Raw genomic sequence first — 25,919 nt, 5'->3', positions numbered from 1 at the left:
CATTATTTTGTTTAGTCCTCATATTATAATTCTGGACGCTACTGCAAGTGACACGAGTCTTTGATTTACATCGATCACATTGAAGGTCAAATCTTTTCTTGCAAATCTTAAAACATGCATTATGTCAGAGTTACCAGTCAACTAGAAAACAGGTTTTATTTACTTGTCAAAGTCAATTTTTACTCACATTTGGCACTTGGTGAGTGTTAATTTTGGACCCCTTTGGGAATGCTGTTGTGAACCACAAGTTTTACCATTACAAGATTTGTATGGGATTTTAAGAATTGTATCAGATTGTATGTCAAATGTAATGAAACACTTCAAATGCAAAACAGCGCCTTCAACAGCAGACCTACATATTCTAATGAATAATTCACATGTAATTCAGTCATTCCCTTTGGCATTTCAGCTGTTTCCTGGGTTCATTTACATTTCATTCACTGCATGACCTCATAATCAAATTAGACTGCTAGAACAAATGGATGTGTTCATAAAGATTTGAAAGAAAAATAAAGAAAAAAGAAAATGTGATATATGGCGGAAACTGATAAAACTAGGGCTGGGCAATATTTGCATATTCCCAAAAAAAAAAAAAAAAATTATAAAAAAAATACTAATTTTTTCAGAAATAAAGCATTTAAACAAATATTTGTATATATATATTTGTTTAAATGCTTTATTTCTGAAAAAATTAGTATAGAAAATTTTATTTTAGCTATATTTTATTTGCCTTAAATATCAAGATATAGCTTTAAGTAATTTAGGCTTTTTGACACTACGGTATATCACCTAGCTCTAAATATAACTTAATCGCACTTGAATTCTGTAATATACAACAGCATATCTCTTCACATGTCTAATTTGGTCAGATTTGTTTAAAAAGCATGATTGAAGCGCTGTTTTGTGTTGGACAAGTAGAGAGGACGAAGATTAATAAAATACACATATTATATCTGCCAGCTATACGAGCTTGTATGAAATACAAAGTACAACTGCAACTGATACAATGCCTAAAGGAGAGAAAGTGATTGAGTAAAAGAGAGGCGAGAGCTAGAAGAAAAACAGGGAAGAAAGCAAAGGAGAGGAAGTGTTTATCTGTGGAGGGGAGAATCAATCTGAAGGCTAACTCAATCCCTCAGCATTATCTGGCTTGGTGGCGCGGGCCACGGGTCCAGATTGCAGATGATCTACATGCCTTTATGTAAGTGAAGCTAATCTGTCATGGCCTGAGGGAGGTGGGGAGAGCCAGGCGGAGCGCTGGGGCTCCATCACTCTTACTCAACCCTGCCAGTCTGGCCTCATAAACGATCAGAGTCACTGCTAATGAAACACAGGCACAACACACAGCTGACAATCAACATGTGAGACAGACAGACAGACAGACATTATATATAATCTTTATATTTCAAAAGTTTTATTTTATTTTATTTTTTCTCAAATTTGGTCTTAAATCAAGTTCTAAATAATTATTTCTGATCTTTTATCAGTGCTAATACCAGCTCTACAATAGTGCTTATGCAGGTATCATTAAACTTTTCTGAGAATAGCTTTTATCGCTTCTCTGTGAATACAATCTATTTGTGCTCCAGTTTTCAGACTACATTTACTGAAGTTTCCTTCTTGCTCCACTCGCACCTCTCGGCTCATTCCCCATTCCACAATTAATTCAGTCATTTATCCTCCATCCCAGTCAAGGGCACGGCCCGAGATCTCTTAATTAAAGAAGAAAGAGGGAGAAGAAAAAGAAAGTTCTCTGTCTTCAAACGAAGCTCTAACTGGCACGCGGCTTTATCTGATCATTTAAACTCTCTTAACCCCTCTTAATTAATCCCAAACACACACTTCTGACATCCAGCGCTTGATTAATGAAATTAGCTCAGTGGAAGTCAAATAACATCAGCTTCGGACAGTGATAGCGTAACCCCAGGTGCAGCTTACGAGATCTGTACGCTTGTCTGAGGAACAACTGCTGGGAATCGCAGATATGAGAAAGTGATGCAAGAGGCCTTTGCACTGACGTAAAGAGAGCACTTTTACTTCTGATAGTTCAGGTTGCACCATGTCATCCAGAAATGTTCTTGGGTTTGAATTATTATACAAGATAACTTGAAATACACATTCATATCTCAAGTTCTTACATTAGAATAAAATATATTCTTAGTTTATGATAGATACTGGACTTCATTTAAAAGTTTAATTAAAAATAAAAGCAATCAATCAAAATAAAAATTCTGTCATCATTTACTCACCTTTTTTTCACAAAATGGAAGTCAATGGCTACTGTCAACTGTTTGGTCACCAACATTCTTCAAAATATATTGTGTTCAACAAAAAAGAGAAACATTTTACAGGTTTGGAACGACTGGATAAATGACAGAACTTTTCATGACTTTTCTTTACAATTGACCTCATAAACAGGTGTGACGTCTTTCCATTACATCGCTGGATGATCTGAACAGTTTTCATTGGCTCAAATCTCCCCTGATTTTTCAGATTCAGGCCATAGGAAGTTCATGATATGCAGGATAGCGTCCGGTCACGTAGTGGTAAATCTGTAACAATAAAAAGACAGATTAAAAAAGAATTCATCTTCAGCAAATCTATCTAAGCTGATAAAAGCTTGGTCAAAAGCAGCTACATTTATTCTAATACATAAATAAAAGGGCTAATCTATATTCTATTCACCACAGGAGACCAGGGTCACGACTCTGCACTCCCTGAATAGTGTCTGTTTCCATCCATAATGGGTGGTAATTATCAGTTTGTCACACCTGAAGCAAGAATAGAGCAGCTTTGAGAGTGTGAAACACTGCGTTGGTTTAATTACCTGCCGTTCGATGTCAGCTAACAGGCTACTCGCTCCCAGTCGGAAAAGGTAAGGATTGAGCCACTCATCTCCAAGCTCTTCCTTCATCAGGATCAGCCACACCAGGGACTCCTGCGCTGTACGGATGCCTCCCGCGGGCTTGAAACCCACCTGAGAAACAACAAATGCATCAGTCAAACAGGCTGGATGATTTATATAAAAGAAGGTGATTTGGAAGTACTATGGGTCATTTACCTTATAGCCTGTCCTTAAGTAATAGTCACGGATGGCCCGCACCATTACTATGGCAACGGGGTAAGTGGCATTGACAGACTCCTTGCCAGTTGAAGTTTTGATGAAGTCAGATCCTAGTGGTTAAAAAGTACAGGAGACAAAACATTTTGACAACTGGCATGAAGTCTAGTCCACTTTGATCATTATTTAGGCCAAAAAAGACGTTTATTGACTGTATACATATATATATATATATATATAAATATTTACTTAAATTATTAAAATCTTGAAAAGAAAACCCTTTTAATACATTTGGCATAAACTTTACAAAAAAGCATAAGTATAATTTAAATATTATTATAATAAAACTTACTATTATTATTATTTGAAAAGCTTATCCAAATCATCCAAAAAGCATCTCTGTCCAAAAAGCATGTGTGTATACAAAGGTCAACAAGTCTTTTTATGAATCTGTCACAGGATGCTTAGTGTCATGTGATAGTTCTCCAAAAGACAACATTTACCTCGAAATATGATATATGACTTCAATAAATACTTTTAAAAACCTTTTTGAACATTAAGAAATACACTCACATGTATTCAAGTTGTAAGGAAAATACTGTATGAATTATCTAAGCAAATTCAAATTAAATAATTCAAATCTTGAGAAAGAAAAAAAAAAATTTATTATAGAAAATTAAAACAATTAAAAATATTGTATAAATTTTGACCCTTAAGAATATTTTTAAAAACCTTTTTGAACATAATCATTAATCATTATACACTTATGTATTCAAGCCGTAAGGAAAATACTCTATTAATTATCTAAGCAATTAAAATGAGACAATTCAAATCTTGAGAAACATGAGAAAACATAAATTATATATATATATTTAAAATAATAAATTAATTTTTTTTGAAGTCATATATATCATATGTGACTCTGGACCATAAAACCAGTCATAAGGGTCAATTTTTTTAAACTGAGATTTATACATTATCTGAAAGCTGAACAAACAAGCTTTCCATTGTTCCATGGTTTGTTGGGACAATATTTGGCTGAGATGAAAATATTTGAAAATCTGTAATCTGAGGGTGAAAAAAAATCTAAATATTGAGAAAATCGCGTTTAAAGTTGTCCAAATGAAGTTCTTAACAATGCATATTACTAATCAAAAATTAAGTTTTGATATATTTACGGTAGGAAATTTACAAAATATCTTCATGGAACAAGATCTTTACTTTATACTTGACATGAAAGAAAAATCATTAATTTTGACCCATACAATGTATTGTTGGCTATTTCTACAAATATATCCGTGCGACTTAAGACTGGTTTTGTGGTCCAGGGTCACATATTTCAAGGTAAATGTCATTGTATTTTGTGAGTCGCACCACATGACATTTAGCTACTAACCATATTGTGAATCATTTTGACCCTGTTTTTATAAACCTTTTTGAACATAATCATCAAGATGTGTACAATCACATATTCAAATTGTAAGGAAAATAAGCTGTTCATTTTTACTCGAGGATTACACCACATGACATTTTCATCAAGCTGAAACGTTTCTTGAAAATTATATTAAGATCTTCTAAACTGGCATGAGTGCAAAGAGAGTGAAAGATTACAAAGAAAACAACATGTTTTTAATTGTCAGAATGCATCTGAGTCATTCTAATTGTAACTTCGTTAACAACCCCAAAAACTTCCATCTGACACTTCTTTTGTCCAGACTGACAGGTCAAAGTTCACTCCAACGAGCTCTGAAAATAGAAAGTCCCGCACATTTTTAGCACCTCCATTCAAGCACTTCGGATTGGCGTCAGATTTTTGCACCCCGACAGGACATTAGTCGCGAGGGCAGGGGAGGCCAGACAAGAACATATGGTCCCGTCGGCAGGGCGCAGAGGGTGTGCGTTCGTTCATCAATAAGAGCTTTCATTTCTCCCTTCCTCTCCTTCATAGCCAATTACGGTTTATCAGCGTTCCGATAAAAATAGAAGACAAAATGACGCTTCTAATGGATGAACCACAAACTGTGGCCCAGCTCTAACCCCCAGCACCCGAGTCCCGCCTGCCCTTCCTCATGTCTAATGACTGTTCATTACCGCACAGAACAAGATGGACATTTTCCAGTTCATTAAAGATACGTTCTATGTGTTTTTCCACTCTTTTTTCCACCCCTTCCCCTTTCCTCCGACACTCTTTCACTCTATTGCTCACCCTCTCCCTCAAACTGACATAATCCTTGAGATTCGTTCTGGGGAGTCTTAATTACACGATAATGGATAACGGTTATTAAACGCGGGCGACAGTAATGAAGCTCTATTCATTTGCGGCGGAGCGGGGGGACACTGCCGGAGAGCGTGGGAGTAAAATAGCTCCGGCGTCGCAGATTAATAGGTGAAATTATCATTCAATTTCAGAAACCTCATACGCAATTCATAGGAACAAGGGGAGATTAAGGAATGAGCGCGGCGACAAAAGCAATGCATTTTAATAACGATCCCTATCAGAGCCGCTGACAATTGGGTACAGTAATCGGCTTAATGTGCAATGGCTATTTAAGCATACAGACACTGGCCTGCTCTGTGTGTGTGTGTGTGTGTGGACATCTGGATGCGGAGCGTAGAAAGGATGAGCAATGGCGCCATGCTGTGGGCAAAAGATCAAACTTGCTAAGGCAAGCATCACTGTTAGTTTTTTGATCATACCAGGAGGTCAGATTTAACTGGTTAGCTTGTGCAGTTAGTCCCTGCTGGTGAATGCTGCACAGGCACCCAAACAGTATTCCTGCATTTTTCTGACTGAAGGAAACAAAACGAAACAGTAAAATAAATAAATAAATATTTTTCCCACAATTAAATGTGTTAACTTGTTACATAATTATTTATGTTAAATAAATAAATACTTAACTAAATATTTATAATAAGTAAAACCTTAATTACACAATAATGGATAATGATAATTTAAACAATTATATGTTGCATAATTTGTTATATAACAATTACATATGTTAAAATAAATAAATACTCAAATAACTAAATATGTATAATAACTAAATCCTTAATTTAAAAATATAAATGTGATGTAAAAATTTTTTATTTCTGAATTAAAGTTAATATTGATATTTTTTTGAAAGGCATGAAGTTAAAAATATCAGGTTGACACAACTGTCCTGATATAAAATGGGGGGAGGGGATTATTAAAATAATTAAGTTAATTTCATTCATAAAAAGAAAACCTTATCAAGTAGTTTGACATAAGCCTATTATTTATTTAAAACTTTAAATATTTATATACTAAATATATTATTTATTATTATTATTATTTACATTTGAAAAACATGTGTCCAAAAATAACAATGTCCAAAGAATGACTGAATGCATGAATGAATGATAACGATTATATTAATTATTCATTATATAAATTACCAAAAATAATAATAATACCATTTATTAATTATAATAACAATAAAAATAATAATAATAATAACTCATGTCCTCTGACATTTACGTATATTTTGCAATAAGGAATATTAATACCACTGAATCAAATCAAGCTCGAAGGGCAATGACGCAAAATGCTCATGGTACAAGACAATGAAAGAAACATGACACAGAAGTATATTTGACACCTTATTTCTTAACGTCCTGTTAATAAATAAGCAGTTTGAAAACCTTCTTTGATAATGACTTAAAAATGATCATGTAAAATAATCAAGACTTTATGGACTTTTTATGATTTCTAAGTTCAAGGCTGCACAACTGCAAGCAGTTTCCAACATAAATCCATTTTCTGCGATTTAGAAGTAAATTACACATCTGATTTCTATGCTTAATGTTCTCACCTGCCATCATGGACACCAGACTGGCCTTGTAGACGTTTGTGAAGGTTCCCAGCTCTCCCACTGCCAGGATGGTCTTCATATGGGCGTCTCCACAGGCCTCTCTGAACTGCCGGATCTCATCGTAGAGAGCTGAGGAGACAAAAATGAACTCTCATCCAGTTGTACGTTCAAAAATATCACACTAGAACTCAGGAAAACCATGCTGATGGTTATGGCCAATGTCAGCTGCCCAGTCTGAAAGAAACCAGTGTAAACCAAGAGCAACAGGCTTGTTTAAGAGGGTTTTTTGGTATCTGAATTCCTTTAGCGCGCTAGTTACACACACCTGTCCACTGCCCAGTGAGTGCCAAAGTCCGGTTTATGACAATATCGATCTCTGTAGCACCATCCTCCACAGCCATCTGTACCTCCATGAGACGGGTCTTCAATGGGGTCTGTCCAGCAGGGAAACCAGTGGCCACTGAAGCAAAGAGAACGTGAAAAGAGAACATGGGGTGAGACAATGCGGTTGCACCCTCTCTGAGAAGATGTTTGAAGATGGAATGAAACATGTTTTAAGATAAGCAGCTTCAAAGTCTTACCAGATGCAACAGGAAGACTACAGTTGGCTGCTTTTAGAGACTTCACAGCATCAGCCACCCGTGATGGGTACACACAGACTGCTGCAGCTGTGATTCCTGAAATCATGCAAGCACGCCCACACATGCACACACACACACGTTTGTTTTTGTGAAAAGTGGGGACATCCCATAGGCATAATGGTTTTTATACTGTACAGACTGTATGTGCTATTGCCCTACACCAACCCTACACCTAAATTTAGCCCTCACAGGAAACTGTGCATTTCTACTCACTCTCTATGATTTATTAGCGTTTTGAAAAGTGGGGACATGGGGCAATGTCCTCATATGTCACCTTCACCTTGTAATACCTATGTCATACCTGTGTCATTATACAAATGTATGTCCTCATGTGTCACAAAAACGCGCGCGCACACACACACACACACACACACTGTGTTCAAATCAGCGAAAATTCAAATGAATTTAATGTAGCGACACAATTGTAAATAAAATACAGAATGAAAATATAAATACAAATTCTTAAAAGTCCTGTTAATGTATGTTTATATTGCATACTACTGTTTTATCTAGCAAACTGTACAATTGAAGTTGATCAAATAAGTCACTGATCTCTTCAGCGAATCAACTTCTGTGAAAAGAGCTTTGTCTCCCTCTTGTGGACAGATCTACAGTGACCAGTAACCATAAATACAATATAAAACATAAGATAATATAAAACAGAAGATATATCAGATATAACATTAATAAAATAAAATAGTATAACAAATAAAAATTGCTCTTGAAAAATTTTATATCAATATTTGTGTCACTTTTTTATCAATCTTGAAAACAGTCGTGCTGTTTATTATGTTTTGTGGAAACCGTAATTATTTTTTCAACATTTAATTGAAAATGAAATATTTTGTGACATTATAAATCTCTTTATCACTTTTGATTATTTTCTTTCAATAAGTTACATTTACAGCCTTAATCTGAAACATCTACTGTCATTAGAAAAAAGGGAAATATATTTAGATTATTTTACTACAATAGTGAGTTTATCAAGACTCTTTTGTAGTACTAGTAAATCTGCATGGATCCAAATTTCTAAATTAATTGATCCATTATTATGATCTAAAATGCTTCTAACAGTAATTTAATAGGTTTAAATGGTTTTAAATGCATTTTTTGTAACATTTAAGGGGGAAAAATTTGTTTTACATTATTGCAAACTGCAATCTTAGTAACAAAAGATAGCAGAGAGATGAGGAATCAGTTATTCAAGCGCACCAAGAGGGATGATGTGATATATGACACAATCCTCCAGACAGAGACACCTTTGTCGTGCATGTCCATGCTCTTCAGCAGGTCATGACGGATCGGCTGTGTGGCCTTCATACAGAGTCGATGGACATTGGAAGGTGTATCATCACCAGCGAGTGTCGTCAGATCGATACATGTGACAGCCTTCAGCTGCCAAGCAGCCTACAATAACAATGCAAGTCAATAAAGATGTATTTGAGTTGACAAAGCAAAATCATAAATACAGTAAGCTTTACCTGCCACTGTTTTTTAGCAACTTTGCATCCCTGGATTTGCTGAGCTCGTTTAAGAACAGCCTGAGTGTTGACTCGGACTTTCAACACCCATTCAAGATCTAAAATAAAGCAAGAATGAACAATAAAAGACGTTTTAAAGTCAGTTTTGTCTTATTTCCCTCTATTCAATGTGTCATGTGAGATTCATTAAGTGCATTTCAGCTGTAAATGGTTTGAAATCAACAGTTTATATGTAAGGAAGAAGAAAATCCAGAATAAGATTTCAAATTAATTACAAAGGCCAGCAGAGGGTTGAATTTGGGAGTTCATAACTGGTCAGAAAACTACACATTACACCAAGAATATACTTTGCACTGTGCATGTTCACGGCTAAACGTATAGACTAAATTACAACACTAACACATATAAAAAAAAAATGTATTTTTTGTTTTCTGCCCTATTTAATCTAATGCTCACACTATCAGGTGGAAAAGGTAACGTTAGATTAATGTAAAAGCTTTGATTCATTTGGAGAAAATGATAATACGATAAAATATAAAAATAAAAAATACAGCTCACCAAGATCCGTTCCTGGATTTCTAGCGGACATGATGAAAAATAAATTACTGAATGAAATGAATTGAAAATAATCGAGTTAATTTGGCTAGTATCGCCGCACTGACAGCTTTAACGATACTACGTGTCTTCCGGGATTGCTCGCCGAAGAACTCTTTCAGCCAATCATTTCACAACAACGCGAGGCGTAGAATGATGACGTTTTTGTTTTACTAGCGAAGGCTCCAAAATCGCACTAGAGCAGAAGAGAGATGATATAAACAAGAGAGTATCGGACATTGACATTCTCTTTCCTGTATGCGAAAATATGCATAATTAAGATAAGTAGGCTATATTACAAATATTTTAATCATTATAACGAAGTACTTGATGTGCTGTTTTCACACTCCGATTTACCATGCAGTTTGAAATTAACTTAAAATGTTTAATGTATACAAAATATACTACAAGAAGTGAAGAAGTTTAAAGGACAAGATATGAAACATGAAATTAATGTTTCATGTACATAGATCAAGCATGCATTTGAACTTGAATAAACAACAAACAAAAAAAGTGCTACTGTTCAGTCTGGTTTATTATTAGACACCAGTCATACTGAGCTTTTGAAATAAGCCCGTCACATGCTTCAGGCTTTAAATAAAAAGTGAAATTATGGCAACTATAACAATACAATGACCAATCAAACCTTAATGAGATAAATATATAAAAGTGTTTTAAAATGACATGGCAATAAACAAGGACAAGTTGTGACTTCAATTACAAATACGATCTACATACGATAACATTTTCTTGTATAGGTATGTTAAAATGGCACTTGATTTCATCATTCTTTTACACAATTGTTAGTTACATATGACTTAAGAATAATGCTTTTCTAAGGATGTCTGACAGAAGATAGCTAAAACTCACATTTCTTCCACAGAGCCACAATATATAATAGAATATAGTTATTCTTGGAATTCTTTTTCTTATGATTATTATTATACAATAAAATATTATTTTAGATAACAGAAATCATGAGTGAAATGAGCAAATTATTCATAATTAATCATTATGTAAACACTAACTCATGCTCATCCAAATCCTTGGAAAAACCAAATAAACTGTATTAATTACATTCTTTCCAGCTGTGGCATGTCAGGTCTTAGCTCTGACCACACTAAGGCTGTTCCCTGTGAGAACATGAATTGTCTGGGAAGAGCTGCCTGCCAGATTTAGGGCTGGGACTGGTAATGGACAGAAGCTTCAGCCTTGAGCAGCCCAGCGGAGACTCTTCTGAAGTGGTTTGCTGCAGAGGAGATGACAGAATCAGAATCAGAATGAGCTTTATTGGCCAAGTATGTTTACACATACAAGGAATTTGTTGTAGTGACAGAATGTTATGCACGTTCAGCCAAAAACCTTTGGTATAGGACTTACATTTTCAATATCACATGGGCATTCTATATTACACATTTGGAAAATAATTTGCAATGAATATTATAATCTTAAAAACAAAGATCTGACACATCATCCCATTGAAGTCATTATTTATTTTGTTTCATTGCTTTGCTGCATCTTATTTAATGTATTTGTGTAAATATATACTTCATCATTACACAATTACACCAATGTGCATGTGGCAAGTAAAGCTTATTGAGTTCATCTATCAAACATTCAGTAATATTGTATATTTTTTATCACAGTTACATAATGGCACATTTTTTGTCGATCATTTCCAGATGTTCTAGAGCATCCATTACCTTTGGTTGTTTAGTTGGTGTACTGCAGAAGGCCACAGGAATGAACCGTTTAGAGCCCCTACTGCCTTCATTCGAGGGAGAGCTGACTGCTGCTGACAATGGTGCATTTTCAATATGATTGGATAATTCCGACGCATTTTCATTCTGAACTTCGTCCATAGGCGACCAAGAGTAGGTTTGACTGAATGCTATATCATCGTGTAAAGAGATATTGGACGTTTGATGGCTTTGTTCATTTTCATCCTCGTAGAGGTGTCGTACACATGAAGGTCTGGAGAGCTTCGAGTGGTGGTGACTAGGGGTCTGCGAGGCCACTGGTGTGGACTGTGAAGGGCCGAAACCGTGGTTCACAGGAGTTTCTACTTGATTCTGACTGCAGGCGGACTGAGTCAAAGAGTCTTCAGGACCTTGTTGGGAAACTATATTTGTGACAAAGCGGCACAATCGTGTGTTACGAGGGATAATCCGTCTCTTGATGGCTCCTTCTAGATCATGCTCTCTACCCACCACATACACACGCTTCTGACCGCGTGTTACTGCAGTGTATACGTGCTGCCAGTTTTGAGCAATGCTGTCTCCAAGAACGTACACAATGGTTTCGGCCTCTGAGCCCTAAAGTGAGAAAACAAATTAGCTGCATGAAGCGGAGACAAACGCTAATGTCACGTGTGAAGAGGGCTGTAAATGAACAAAAAGCATCAGTACCTGAAAGGTGTGAATGGTTCTTGCCCAAGCATGCCGCAATTTACACTCTCTCTGTAGCTCCCTGTAGCTACAAGTCACCGCACAGCCGTTGTCATCATCAAGTGTAAGGTAGCGTATCATTTTACGTCCTTTTTCCTCATCCTCCTTAGTCACATCCTGTGATTGATGTAGAATAACAAGGGCAAGTTAGGTGAATAATTACTCATGTGCTTGCTTACTCAAAACCAAGCATTTAAAAACAAAAAGACTCTATTTCTCAAGCCAGAAAACATCTATAAATTGTTAAATAAAACATCAGTACATCTTTAATGAAGAAAATTTCCCCATTGCACAGGCGCTCTTTCTTCTCTTTCGTCTGTTCATTTTGAGTCTGATTTTCAGCATTATCATGGGAAGATCGAGTGCTATCTTGTACAGCTCTTGCAGTATCAAAGGAAGTCACTTCTTTCTTCTTCCCATGGTCTCTGATGTAGCCATTCTTAGTGCAGCAAACTTTATCATTTGGTTGAAAGTTCCATTTGTTTTTGGAAGTCCTGAAATGAATGAAAATGAATATTAACACCAAAATATTCAACTAAAATTGTAACCTATAAAGCTGTGCAAAATTAAAAATGTGTATCAACAAAAAAGAAAGTGTCCTGCTTATTTAGTTGTAACAAAACTAACTTCAATTTACACACCTTGTAATATGTTGAGAATAATGTTTGCAACAAAGCTCATTGATCAACTCGCAGTCCTTCCTGTGAACAATAAGAACAGCAATTTAAGCTTCAAGATCAACATTTGCTGAAATTGGTCTTCTCAGCATAGTATGACCAAGCGTAATCTGTTTTACCTCCTGAAAGCCACAAACTGTGACAATTTATGATCCTCCAGTCCAGGAGCTTCCTTGAGTAAGAATGTAATAGCATCCTGAAGATCTACGCAGCAAAATATGATTAAATAAACTTCATATACAGACTTTTTGCCCATTATAGTGAATACGTAAAATTTCACAACATCCAATAATGTTAGGCAAGAGCTTTTGTTATTGGTCACTGTTATGTATATTCTACCATTTTGGCATTTCAACAATGTATTCAAATTCTAATTGCAATAAAGTTGCACTGAGGTGCTTGTGGGAAGTGTAATGTATTGAAGATGGCTGTGTATCTTCTGGATTGATTGATCTCAACCCAAGGTGTCGAATGTGTCACAGATGATAGGAAGTGTACTTTCAGGAACTATCCATTGAAAACCTGCAATATGCTAGATACACAGGAACCAAAATGTGATCTAAGTGGGTTTCTTTTGTTATTCTGATTGTATGGGCCGTCAGGTTCACACATTTACAGCATGAGCAATTGATGTGCTTCTGAGGCACAGTCACAGTGTAAATGCCACACATCATTCTATAGTTCCAGCTTAGTATAATGAAGTGTTATAAAAAATAATGAATCCAATAAAAAACATCCAAAATTTGCACATATTTCATAACTGCTTACTTACCAAATCTATCATTTTCACCACAGATTTTGACAAAAATGAACCTTTTGTCAGATGGCACTTTGGAGGGTCTCCTCATGTTTACAGTGGCATCAAACTCGAGAGGACTGAAATGTTTTTTTTTACCCAACTCTGAGATGCTGAAAGTTTATGGAAATAACAACAGCATAATTAATAAAGGTTTGAGTCCATATTACATAAACACACATACACACACAACAGTCTGCAAAACACAAAGCAACTATAAATGTATACAACCCCGTAAAACATTTAAGAATACAAACTATCTGCTCACAGTCCAGCGTTTCTGACGATGACCTCAGACTCGGCACGATGGTTGGTTTGCATCTCAATGGCCCACCGGACCTTCCTGAGACCTTCAAACAGATCGTAGAGTGCGTTTCCAGGCTCAATGCTAGGCAACTGTCTCACATCACCTGCAGACACAAATAAATGTTTTTGTTTGTTTAATAGTAATACAAGGTACTTAAGCTGTAGAACAATGTTGCCAATAAAATACATTGCAAATAAGCCCTAAATAAGAAAATATTATGCATGCAATATGCCTTTACCCAAAAGGATGAACTTTTTGAGTTCTGCGTGTTTGGTAAGCATGCTGAGAATAGAGTGAAGGATCTGAACAGACACCAAGCTCCCCTCGTCGACCACCAGTACCCGCACCTTCGAGAACTTCCATTCTTCAGGATTTCCACTTGGATCTTTTTTTGTGTTCATAAAACTCCATAAAACCTAAAAGAAAGGGGATTTTTGTGTAATATATGTAACTAATACAAGGTATTTATAGCAACTGAAACATGTTAAAACAGCAAAAGTGCATTAAGCATTGACAAACGTACAAGTGTGATGTATGAAAAGTATTATAAAGTTATGTTGTTAAAGTAAATGTATGTTGTTTAAATCAAGTAATGTCATGAAATATTATGCAGTGTAACATTATATGTAACATTGTTATGAAATGCTTCACTGTAAAAACAAATGTAATACAATAATTAACATTAAATTATAATGTTTAAAGCTTATAATGCTGTGAAATACTATGTAATGTAAAAATAGTTTAAGTTAGTAAACTTATATTATTATTACATTTTATCTAATTAATGGAATGTAAAGTTTAAGACATGTACCGTTGTTAAAATGTTAAGCAGCTGTGAAATACAAAGTTGTATGTAGTTATGACATGTTATGTTGTGTAAATATATGTCAATTTGTGAAATTGTAGTGTAGTTGTTTATGTAACACTATGTTATCAAATGTTATGTTGCAGAAGTGTAAGATTTGTAATGTAACATCATCTATTGTTTAAGTCATGTAAAGTTGTTATTAAATTGTATCTTGTATTTTTTATTATTTTTATGTTTTTGTGTAATTTTTAACTTATGTAAGGTTATATTAGGAAATTCTATGTAATATAAAGTTATGTTAGGTTACGCAGACTATACCTGGTGCATAGTATAAGCAGTGAAACCGGTTCTCTTGGTAAGGAGTGAAGCAGCTCTCCCTGTAGGTGCAGTGAGAAGAACCTCCACAGGCTTTTCATCACTGTCACTCCCTTCATTATCTTTTTTCTCCTTGTGAACATCTGACAGCAGCCCATTACTGGACCCCTGAGAGTCATTCTGAAAGTCCTCACAGGCCTTCAGCACCTCTTCTCTGTCACTTGTCTGTTGCTCCATGGCCGCCTTAAACACCAGGCTGACCACTGTGGTCTTCCCACAACCACCCTTCCCACTGATCACGGTCACCGGGTTGGCGCACATCATTTCTGCTGCTCGCACTTGATCGGGGTCTAACTCTATAGTTGAGGGATCAATGTCGAAGTAAGTGGAGTCATTTGAGGAGTCTGAGTCTGAAGTTACACTTTCCTCTTTAATGGTAAGCTTTGTAATATCATAGGACTGAGGAGAATCACATGTTGTCATTTCTCCATTGTGGTGGACCACACTTGAAGTACCAGGCTGGGGAAAAGCAAGATCCATCTGCTCAACCTTAACCTCCTGAACAATGTCATTTTGTGCTTCTGAGACTGATGATTTTGCATCAGCCTTAGATTTCATCGAACAAGTCATACTGTGTTTTTCACGGGTCTTCGCCCTTAATCTATCCAGTTGAGCTTCCCGAAGAACCTCTCTCACATCCAAGTGGATCTTCCAGGGGTCTCCCTCAAGCAGGCCTCTCAAGCATTCGGCAATGCCATTCTCATAGCCGAAGAGGTTCCGAAGTGCCACCCTGTCACCTTCTCTTTTAAGCACCCCCTGTTCCACAAGAAAACGTAAAGCTTCCCAGGCACCCAGATGTCCCGTCTCATTCGATATATTCTTCTCCAGCAGCTCCCGGTCGGCGTATGTGCTGCCAGTTGCTCTGCAGTGTCTTTTCAGTTCTGTATACAACAGCAAGGCGTTACGTTGCAGCACTGGGATACTCCAAAATAAATGACAGAGCTTGAAGGCCTCCATTTGTGCTTCACACCGGACCAAATGTAATTCTTTAAACATGATCTGTTGAAAAAGTTTGAAAAATATTAATATTAAACAATACAAAATAATGAAGGAAATAAAGTGAGCTTAAGATTTAAAACCAAACAACCAGAGTGGCAATCTTACATAACTGAAGCCCAGCTTCCAAACATCAGTTTTAATGAGCTCCTCAAGTTTGGCCAATACATTTGTATTGTTTCGTTCTTGTGTAGTAGAATCATCTTGTTCAGAAGTTTCTGGCATGTGTTCCAACCTTCCTTTGTTTATTATGTCCATAAACTGGCCTGGCAGCAATGTTGGTAAGTATTTCATGATTTCAGGATACAAGCTGGCAACTCTCACATGTGTCCAAGCCGCTGTTCGTTTACAGATCAAAGACATGATTATGATTTTATGATTAAGCTCTAGGAAGTTACTTCAGATCAGATCTGTTTTGAATTGTTGCAAAATTTAATATTCTACCAAAAAGCACTTTATGTGTCATGCAAATTATATAAGTAAACATGGTATACATTTCCAACCTGAGCGATTGACTTTTGACTTGAGCTGTTCAGCCACAGCTTTATTCTCAGGAGATGAATCCTCAAAATTCTGTAGGACGGCCAGCACATTGACAGGCTCCACATGTATGTTGTTGGGCAACCACTCCATAAACATGTTAACAAAATCAGGTTCTGCCCCACATGCTTTAAGAAAGAGAGACACAAGTGACTGGCCCACTCTTCCCAGATCAGTGCGGAGCCTGTAGGAGGGGAAGCCTTTGACAAAATTTTTGTGCCGGCCTTGGCGAATTGTACAGGTAACCTCCCACCAGGGATCATGGAGGGGAAAACGGCCATCAACCCGATACGTCTTATTACCGGCCATCAATAGCACTGTAAAAGAAGAGGATAAGACATGCATGAAGCATTTTGGTCCCTAAAAAAGACATGTATAAACAAATATAATACAATGTACAAATAAGCTTTACTCCTCTTAAAGGAGTGAGACAAAATATGGTGATTTTAAGTGAAACAGTGTAAACGATATTGATTAGACATAACAGTGTGAAATGCACTAAACATTGTTTTACTAACAACATAATCTGTAAATATGATTATTTTAACAGTGAAAACTGTGCACAGGCTTACTTTCTAACGGTGTAAACTGTAAATTCAATTACTTAGTTGTGTAAACAGTGTAAATTGTAAACGCTTCTTTTGCAAGTACATAACCTGCAAATATGATTATGTTTTCTTGTAACAATGTAGATTGTAGGACTATACTTTGTTACGCCAACATAAATTAATGGCAAATTAGGAGTAAAAGTATCCATAACACATAAGAACAAAATACATTTTTACTTTTTTTGTATTTTATATGGTATTTTGGCAAGAACCGTGCTAAACGTAAACATGGGTGATTAAGTACACTTAACACACAAGTAAACATAGATGTTTGTACAGAAAATACGTAAAACATGTTTATATTGCTACAATTGTTAAGTGTGTGATACTGCTGCAAAAAAAAAAAACTGTTTCATAAAACAAGTTTACTAAATAAACCAGGCTTGTTTCAAAAAGTTAGTCATCTAATTTTTTTTCTTCAAGACTGGTCATAACTTTTTTAATTCAGTTAATTAAAGGTACATATGTCTTATTTGTATTGGAAAAGGTAAGATTAACCCTTGGCAACTGGTCAAACAAGTTCTTAAGACAGTCTTAACATGGTGGCTAAATTTATGCAACTGGCCCCAAATCAGACTAACTGAAATAAACCTGGCTTATTTGGTAAACTTGTTTTATGAAACAGCCCCCGGGTCACAAAACGAATACTCAAAGGATAACAAATGTTTGTTAGTCAACCTTCTTTTGAAGCTGGCACAGAAGATTTAAACATGCTTCCCCCAGATGAAACAGAATCCATCTCTTTCATGTCCAGAAACTCAGGCTGTGTTTCCTCTTCTTCATCTTCACTTTCTGAAACGTCTTCTTGGTTTGACTGTACAGCTGGTATAATGTGACCAGTTATGGTTTTTAATCCAGCGGTGGGACTTTGCAGCGCCATGTTGACTGCAGACTAAAGTCAACTGTGTTCGCGGTTCATTTCTTGACTCATGAGTCAGGACAAAGCTAGCTCATGACTGTCAACAACAGCCAAATCACGTCAAAATAAAAGTCCTTTCAGTTTATAGTAGAAGCACCAATCATTCTTGAGAAGTGGGACAAAACAGGGTGCAAAATTTAAAAAAATAAAACCTTGTACTCAGACAAATGAAACTACATTTATGTATCTTATATGTACTAAGCTACTATGATAATTCCAACTTTTCTCTTTTTTTAACAAAATGTGCTTTTTAACTTGGACTGTGTAATTTCAACTTTATCTTTAACAGCATTCAAAATGTTTTAACATTTAAAAACATATTCTCATGTTAGCAAACACAATTCCACAACAAATATACAATATAATGAAATATTGTCAAAATATGTAATTGACGGAGTTGACGAAAACCTGAATTTGTAGTCTTTTCTATCAAATACATTGAATCAATCAATTACTGTATTAAAACAAGCACAGCAGTGACTGTTATTGATTATAAAGCTTTTATTCAAGTGTCACATTTAAGTATTTTGATATATCATTGGAGCACAAAATCTTTTGGTGGTGACATCTGACGTTGTTGACAGATTTGGCATTTATTTCACAAAACAAATGGAGTTCATGTAGCCATTTTGTTTTTTTTCTGTTGATGCTAGATGCTAATGGAACCTGCTTCAGGAGAATAAAATGATCTAAATATTTTAAATTATTTCCTCAGAAATTGGAAGATGGTGTTGACATCATGGTTGTGACCAGGAAATATTAACATTAGGATTTAAAATATTCTAAAACTATAAAACTGACCAGATCTGTCTGACAGTGATGTAGGCTACTCTGCAGAGGAAGACTGTGGCAACGGGGTTGTTTAGAGTGAAAGATTCCCCTGATATTCCCTGACTTTATTACATTTTAATGAATGTCTGACAGTGTTGACCAAAAGTGAGGACACAACTTTGAAACATGCATGTGTCACTGAAAAACAACCTTGCTTTGATATGAGATATTATTAAGTGTTACTTTTGGTAAAACAAGGTCGGTTTCATCATTAAAAAAACATTTGTCCATGTTATAGCATATGGATGATTGAACTCTTCTCTGTGGACACACTGTTTTAGATGTAGTGAGAAGACAATGGCAGACTCCACATAATGATAAAATTAAATTGAAGGGGATGATTGTGTTAAATACATTCTATTAATCCCCATAACATTTACAATCGAAAATATCTTTATTTTTTAAACCTGATAGCAGTTACAATTGCTGGACATGTTTTGTCCCATGTCTCAAGAATGACTGCAATGCAAGAGTAAATAGAACATGCTGGAACATCATAAACAGGCATATGATGTAGAGGCAGTATATAAAAATAATGTGAAATACGAGTGTATAGTTCAAACATGTATTTGAAATGTTATTAATACAGAAATCAACAGAATTTATTTTAATTTCAAACATTAATTCATTATTTTTTAATCATTCTGGAATGATAATTGTGATGAAATGTTAGAAATGCACATACATGCTTCAGACTTATACTAATAAAATTTTTTAGACATTTAGAATGTCCAGTCAAAAGTAAAATATAGGGGGGATTCAGAAGTGAGAACAAATAACAATCAGTTATACTTATACTAATTCATTGCTTACCTAATTTCAGAAAGTTAACTATATTAGAAAACTAAATATTTATTAGATGATTAAAGATCTAGAAATAGTATACAATCTTAAATAGTTTGCATTCAATTTACAGCATATTTCCCTAATATTCAAAACTTTCATTGTAGTTCCAGGATTGAATCATCTTGGATCTTGATTCAGTGTGGTTTCAGCTTTTTGTTGATGCCACTACCCATTCTGCTTTGTAAACGAAAATTCGAAAATAACTGCTTACATGTTCCCTGTGAGAATGTGGATCTTCTCAAGGAAGCTCCTCGTTGTGAGACTTAGGGCTTGAATTTGCGCTGTCCAACGGAGGCTCTTCTGAAGTGGTTTGCTAGAGCAAGAGTAGGTCACAGAATGTTGAAAACAATATCAGCATACTCTTGATTATTTGCAGATGTTTTACTCTGTTACCTTTATAAGTTTTCTCTATATAGTGCATTGGTCTGACTGAGCTGGCCGCTTGGAGACCACTGGTGTGGACTGTGAAGGCCCATGATTCACAGGGGTCTCCACATGACTCGGTCTGCAGCCAGATTGAGTGAAAGACTTTTCAGGACCTTGCTGAGCAACTATCTCCTTGACACGGCCTCGCAATCGTGTGTTACGAGGGGTGATCTTTTTCCTCTATGGCTCTTTTTAGGTCACCATTTCTACCCACCACATATACACGCTTCTGGCCACGTGTCACAGCAGTGTATACGTGCTGCCAGTTTTCACCACGGCTACCAAGAACATACACAATTGTTTCTGCCTCTGATCCCTGAATAGAGAGAAAACAACTGATTAGGTGTGAAGCTGAGACAGATGATTATATAGGGTTTAGGCCATTGATGAACAAAGTGTTTTAAAGAGTGAGTGTGTGAGCTCAGTACCTGGAAGGTGTGAATGGTTCTTGCCCAAGCATGGCGCAGTTTGCAGTCTCTTTGTAGTTCACTGTAGTTACAAGTCACCACATGGCCTTTTTCATCATCTAGTGTCAGGTAGCATCTTATTTTGCGTCTTGCTCCCATATCCTCCTCAGATACATCCTGTGATTGGTTGTAAAATATAATAAAAACACCAATCCAATTCAGATAATTACTCTAAATGATCACAAATTCGTATCCAAACAAATGTCAGTGTATGGTTTATAACAGCATCAAAAAAGACATTACCTGAGCAAAGAGAGGGGGCGAGGATGACTTCAGCATGCAGGAGTCTAGAAAAGAATGAAATATGTTTGATTAAGGTTTGTTGTTATACAGTGGTTTCATAGCAGAATCATTATACGTTGTGTACCGATGAATTGTGGTTTTGCGGGTGATACTATTGTTAGAACTGCACTGTGGTTTACAAGCACCGCTGTGGCCATTTAAGTTTTAATTTGTTTTGCTTAACTACAGTTCCCTTCATTTTTAGGTTTGCTAGGTTCTTCTTTAAATTTAAATATACTTTATAATAATGCTATATGTTATGGATACTGTAGCTTTTATGACTTTAAAGAGGAAGCTAAAAGGAGGCAGTAAAATTTAAACAACCCCTACAATAGTTTGCGCCAAAATATTAGTAAAACAATAAATTAGACTGTAAATTATCCTTTTCAGACTCTTTTTGTCTTTTTAAATTATTTTTATTTAGTAAATTACTGTCTACAATAACTGTAGTAGCTATTTTGGCATAACCAGTAAGCATGGTACTGTACATTTTTGCAAAGGGAAACATAACCAGAATTAGAGTCTTACAATGGAGATATTACCTTGCGACTGGAAAAGACTCCTGGCTCGAGCGTGACCCATCTCATCCAGAACTTTCAGCAGATCTCCTACGGTTTTATTCTGCTGGGCCCACAACCACATGACCTCTTGGGTCTGACTTTTTCCAGCAGCCATGTATATTTCAATGCATCTCACGTGCAGCTGACTGGGAAGGATGTGAGCTGCTGTGAGGAATCAAACGGTGACGAAGATCACTTTTGGAAAAAAAAAACTCTGTTGAAAACATCTGGCTTAAGCTGTCTGGGTTTCTAGCTGGTAAAAGCTGATCATTAGTTTGAAAACCAACCTTTGGTGGACTCATCTAACTAGAACCTGGTTTGTTGGTGGCAGACCATCTTGGACTAAATAATGACTAGTCTGGACCAATTAATGTCCATCTTGCTCTGGCAGTACCAACTAATTACCAGTTTCGACCAATTATAATTTCCAGCTAATATTCCAACGTTCAAAAAAACTTGAACAGCATTGTCCAGCAGCTATTTAACATTGACACATTCCCACATACAAGAAATACAGAGTAATTGATAAGATGGTCATAGCTGAACCTCATACTTACTGGTAAAGGTCTTACAAAGTTTTGACGGTAAAGTGCGTTTTGTTTTTTACCTAAAGCTCTCCATCCCAGACCGTCTACAGAAAGACCCCATCAGCACCGGCGGGACGTCGAAGAGGAAAGTCGTCGTGTCTATTTTACCTGACATGATTCGCTTGTCTTTACAGGTATGTAAAGTTTGACTGCGATGTTTCATTCCTTTCGGACTTATGACTCTACATTGCTCTCTTGTGTTGACTACAACACGGAAATTCCCAAACCCTATACCTAATATAAGGCAGCATGAGAAAGGCGGCAACCCATACAACAAAACAAACACAAAAAATCAAGCAATTAACTTTGGCAAATAATTAATACATTATATACTTAATGATGGTGATGATGATCATATTTATTATTATGGCATCCTTGTATCATTTACTAATTTAATAACTAACTTAAAAAATATTGTATTATACATTTGTATTAGCTATTAATTTAATATATAACAATTGACAGTAAAATAAAAGGCAATAATAAAATAAGTAGCCCATATATACTGGTAAACAAAATCTAAAAAAGCAATTGATATGTGATTGATAGTTTCTCTGTAGCGTAGGCCTACTACATAACATGTAAAACTGTCAAGATTCAAGAGATTCAAGAGTTTTTATTTGAGTTTTTATTTTTAAACTGTCTTAATCCTTCTCAATATAATCAGAGATAGAGTTCATTTACATCTCTGCAATGTACCATAGAGAGAGACAAGAGAACCTTAAAAGACTTCAATTCAAAGAGTTAGTGAAAATTAAGTAGGCCTAATAGTCTAGATTATCAAATAAACAGAAACTGTTAGTGTCAAACTATCAGTCTTTTAGTAAGACAATGACACAGAAATTAAATTAATGTTTTAGCTTGACAAACTCTATCTAGGGCTAGATGGTCGCCCGATTCTCTAAACAAATAGATTTTTTTATTTTGACTGTGCATTCAGAGAATCTGTGCATCAATAAAGATTAGTACACTTAGATATTAAAACACATACATCTTTATTTAAAAAATGTCTCTGAAATTACAAAAGCTGGTGATTTTCAGTAGGATTCACAGCATTTCAGCTTCATAGCATTATCAAATTATTAATATGACCACTTGATGTCAGTTGTGCTCATGCGCTTGAGGATCAAGGAGGCTTGTCACAGTCTCAGGTTTTTCGGGAAGTCATGTGACTTTATTTTAGCGCGCGGCAGACACTGTAATGGCGCGTGATACAAACTGCTTGTATTTTCTGCCAAACGTGCTTCAGGCCACGAAACAAATATGACAAAATATAGAAAAACCTTTTGGATTTTACCTTTTAAATAGCCTCTTAGAAAGCGAAACTATTACTTGTCGCCTGTTTTTTTAATCCAATCACCGGCTTTGGTTGCTCAGTTGCTAGGCAGACATTCATGTTTTAGGTTAGGCAAATAACCGAAACTCGTTATAATGTTGATTTAACTTCAAATTACAGGCATTAGTACACACTATTTGAAGCAAATAAACACAACTGTTCCATTGGGTTTCAAAAAAGTTTTATTTTACCCACTTAGAATGACATTTTCTCGGAAATAATGTCAAATTGAATCATTTATACTCATTAAATACCTTGTTTGCAGTAGTCTTAACGGTTTTAAATAGATAATTGATTGTGTTATTTGTATTTAATTACAAAATAAAGCCCCAAATCAGGCATAAACATTGCCAATTTTTTTTTTACATATACAATCGCCTAACTGCTACCGCCTGTAGGCCCTACTACACAGAATTTACACAGAGGAATGAAACAGTGAAAAGAACCCAGAAAATGATCCAAAACTTATCCAAAACATGTAGCAGCTACTTTGGTTAAATTATGCTTACTCTCATGGAGAAAAAGAATGGCTAAAATCGATGAATTACAGAAGTTACAAAGTCATTTGTGTGAATTGAGCAACATCGGGTTTGTAAAATTGGAAAAGCAGGATATTATGGTTTCTGTAGATTAAGTCCAAATCATCAGAAATGAACCTATGAAAAGAAAAAACACCTTTATTAATTTTTACAATTCCAAAATGCCACATTTTAAAAGGTAGAAAATACTTTTTTGGTATTTGCCTATATTTTTCCATTAATACTAAACAAGGTAATACTTACGGTTCTTTGTCCGGCTTTGACTGTTTTAGCTTTACATGTTGGGCTCTGCAGAAAAAACATGAGATGTTCAATAAACATGCAATGTCAAACCGCAACGCATCTTCTAGAAACATACACATACACTCACCCCAAATATAGGTATTTGTCTCGCTCATGTGTCGAACTCTGCAGGTGTAATCGTGTCCTTTCTCGGGTTTGAAGCTGACGCTCTTGGTGAGGTGAAACTGCCAGCCCTTTTCGAAGGCCAGGTCAGTCTGCTGGGTATTAGGGAGAATCTCGCCATTCCTCAGCAGTTCAATGGTGATATCAGGAGGATGGAAGCCACTCACATGGCAGATTAGGGTGTTCTCCTTTCCATACTCGCCAGGAAAATGGCTGTACACCTGGACCTTGGGACTGGCTGAAATTAGAATTTAAAATATTAGTTTACAAAGATAACATGGAAATAAATATTATTGTAACATATTTAAAATATGATAAACATAAATCACCAAATAAAAATGTATTTCAACCTTTTTGAATCTAGGCAAAGGAAAGCGTGAGGGAAATATTTTCTCAAAAAAAAAAAACTTGCATCAGAATGTCGCCTCACTTGCATGCACTAAACAGGTAATCCAAATCAATAAAAAATTCAACTAACTCTGTTTAGCAGTAGGTAACATACAAATTATATTTCTCAATGTTAGTCACTGTTGTTGTAGGCCCATAAAATAGAGGATATTAATGTATTTAAACTGTGGATTTTCGAAACAATAAGACAAATACAAATGAAACCACTTTAAGTGACATGACGCACTTTTTTAAAACTATCAAATTAATGCTAGGAAACATCACTTAAAATTTTTGATTAAATCATTTGACTGTTATATAGATAGATGCATATATAGTACTTTAATTTATGTACTTAGATAATTCCTGTGGGAAACGTCTCAGAAACAATCAACAGAGTAACAACACAAACAAACAACATGATACAGTATTCACATATTCAATATGAACTACTTACATGTTTTAGCTTGTACAGTGATGTACAGCACACAGAACAGGGCGAAAGTGATGATTGCTCTCATTTTTGTTGATTTAGTTGCGAGCACCAAAAAGAGTATGCTTCATCTATCAGGTCCAAAGCAGTTAATATCGAAAGTAAATGACCAGTAACCTTAAATGCACTGTCACCACCGACACAAGCCCAGCCTTCAAAATAACAGGCAGCCAATAGCAACTGCAACAAATTGTTACTAGGTGGATTTGATCTAGGGAGGTTATACAGACTGTGGCATTGATCTCGCAGAAAACAATTCCTTTGGAAATAACCTAACTTACCTAAACAATAATAAGACTCCTCCCTCTTCTTTGCCCTCATAAACATAAGCTATCCACCATTATGCAAACCGACATTGCCAAAAGTATACTGAAAAACAATATTTATAATAGGTGACACTTTATCATAAGGTCCCCCCAGTTAACATCAGTTAATACATTAACAAACAATGAGCCATACATTTGCTACAGTATTTATTATTATTCATCTTGTTAACATTATTAAAAATACAACTAGTTCATGTCAGCTCAGGTCCATTAAATCAAATTAACTTGTAATGCATTAGTAAATGTAGAAAATAATATTAAATAAAAGATAAATGTTTTATTTTTTTATTGTTAGCTCATGTTAACTTATTTACCTAATGTTAACAAATGAGAATTGAACATTAATGTAAA

At 35.6% G+C, this 25,919-nt stretch overlaps 4 protein-coding genes and 1 long non-coding RNA gene across 6 annotated transcripts; 1 reads left to right on the top strand and 4 right to left on the bottom strand.

The window, feature by feature from the left end:
* Positions 1–1,433: 1,433 nt before the first annotated feature.
* LOC306861109 (deoxyribose-phosphate aldolase-like) lies at positions 1,434–9,753 on the bottom strand. The gene is made up of 9 exons (XM_079403199.1): positions 9,575–9,753; positions 9,017–9,114; positions 8,795–8,942; positions 7,476–7,571; positions 7,220–7,354; positions 6,895–7,023; positions 3,062–3,174; positions 2,828–2,977; positions 1,434–2,552 (listed from the first exon to the last, which is right to left on the bottom strand). The coding sequence occupies exons 1-9, from the start codon at positions 9,603–9,605 to the stop codon at positions 2,496–2,498; spliced, it is 957 nt and encodes a 318-aa protein (XP_079259325.1). The 5' UTR covers positions 9,606–9,753; the 3' UTR covers positions 1,434–2,495.
* An 8-nt stretch (positions 9,754–9,761) lies between these two features.
* Positions 9,762–12,641, top strand: LOC306861110. Of its 2 annotated transcripts, none has more exons than XR_013783447.1 (4): positions 9,762–10,368; positions 10,699–10,908; positions 11,293–11,484; positions 11,564–12,641. It is a non-coding gene; the product is annotated as an uncharacterized lncRNA (long non-coding RNA). The 2 variants fall into 2 exon arrangements; XR_013783448.1 differs by having other exon boundaries at positions 9,783–9,895.
* Positions 10,128–18,140, bottom strand: LOC306861108 (DNA helicase B-like). Its single transcript, XM_079403198.1, has 13 exons — positions 17,843–18,140; positions 16,520–16,873; positions 16,125–16,354; positions 14,964–16,019; positions 14,076–14,253; positions 13,799–13,940; positions 13,507–13,643; positions 12,854–12,938; positions 12,699–12,758; positions 12,320–12,551; positions 12,019–12,174; positions 11,314–11,925; positions 10,128–10,859 (listed from the first exon to the last, which is right to left on the bottom strand). The coding sequence occupies exons 1-13, from the start codon at positions 18,042–18,044 to the stop codon at positions 10,731–10,733; spliced, it is 3,573 nt and encodes a 1,190-aa protein (XP_079259324.1). The 5' UTR covers positions 18,045–18,140; the 3' UTR covers positions 10,128–10,730.
* A 431-nt stretch (positions 18,141–18,571) lies between these two features.
* Positions 18,572–21,604, bottom strand: LOC306861388 (DNA helicase B-like). The gene is made up of 5 exons (XM_079403613.1): positions 21,478–21,604; positions 20,897–20,940; positions 20,615–20,770; positions 20,154–20,502; positions 18,572–20,073 (listed from the first exon to the last, which is right to left on the bottom strand). The coding sequence occupies exons 1-4, from the start codon at positions 21,575–21,577 to the stop codon at positions 20,344–20,346; spliced, it is 459 nt and encodes a 152-aa protein (XP_079259739.1). The 5' UTR covers positions 21,578–21,604; the 3' UTR covers positions 18,572–20,073; positions 20,154–20,343.
* A 1,454-nt stretch (positions 21,605–23,058) lies between these two features.
* Positions 23,059–25,496, bottom strand: LOC306861540 (beta-2-microglobulin-like). The gene is made up of 4 exons (XM_079403862.1): positions 25,207–25,496; positions 24,328–24,600; positions 24,201–24,245; positions 23,059–24,074 (listed from the first exon to the last, which is right to left on the bottom strand). The coding sequence occupies exons 1-3, from the start codon at positions 25,268–25,270 to the stop codon at positions 24,232–24,234; spliced, it is 351 nt and encodes a 116-aa protein (XP_079259988.1). The 5' UTR covers positions 25,271–25,496; the 3' UTR covers positions 23,059–24,074; positions 24,201–24,231.
* Between the last annotated feature and the right edge of the window lie 423 nt (positions 25,497–25,919).

This window comes from Barbus barbus, assembly GCF_936440315.1.
Source record: "Barbus barbus genome assembly, chromosome: 42".
Lineage (NCBI taxonomy): Eukaryota > Metazoa > Chordata > Actinopteri > Cypriniformes > Cyprinidae > Barbus > Barbus barbus.
The sequence above is the reverse complement of the archived record's forward strand: the minus strand, read 5'-3'. Positions and strand labels throughout refer to the sequence as shown.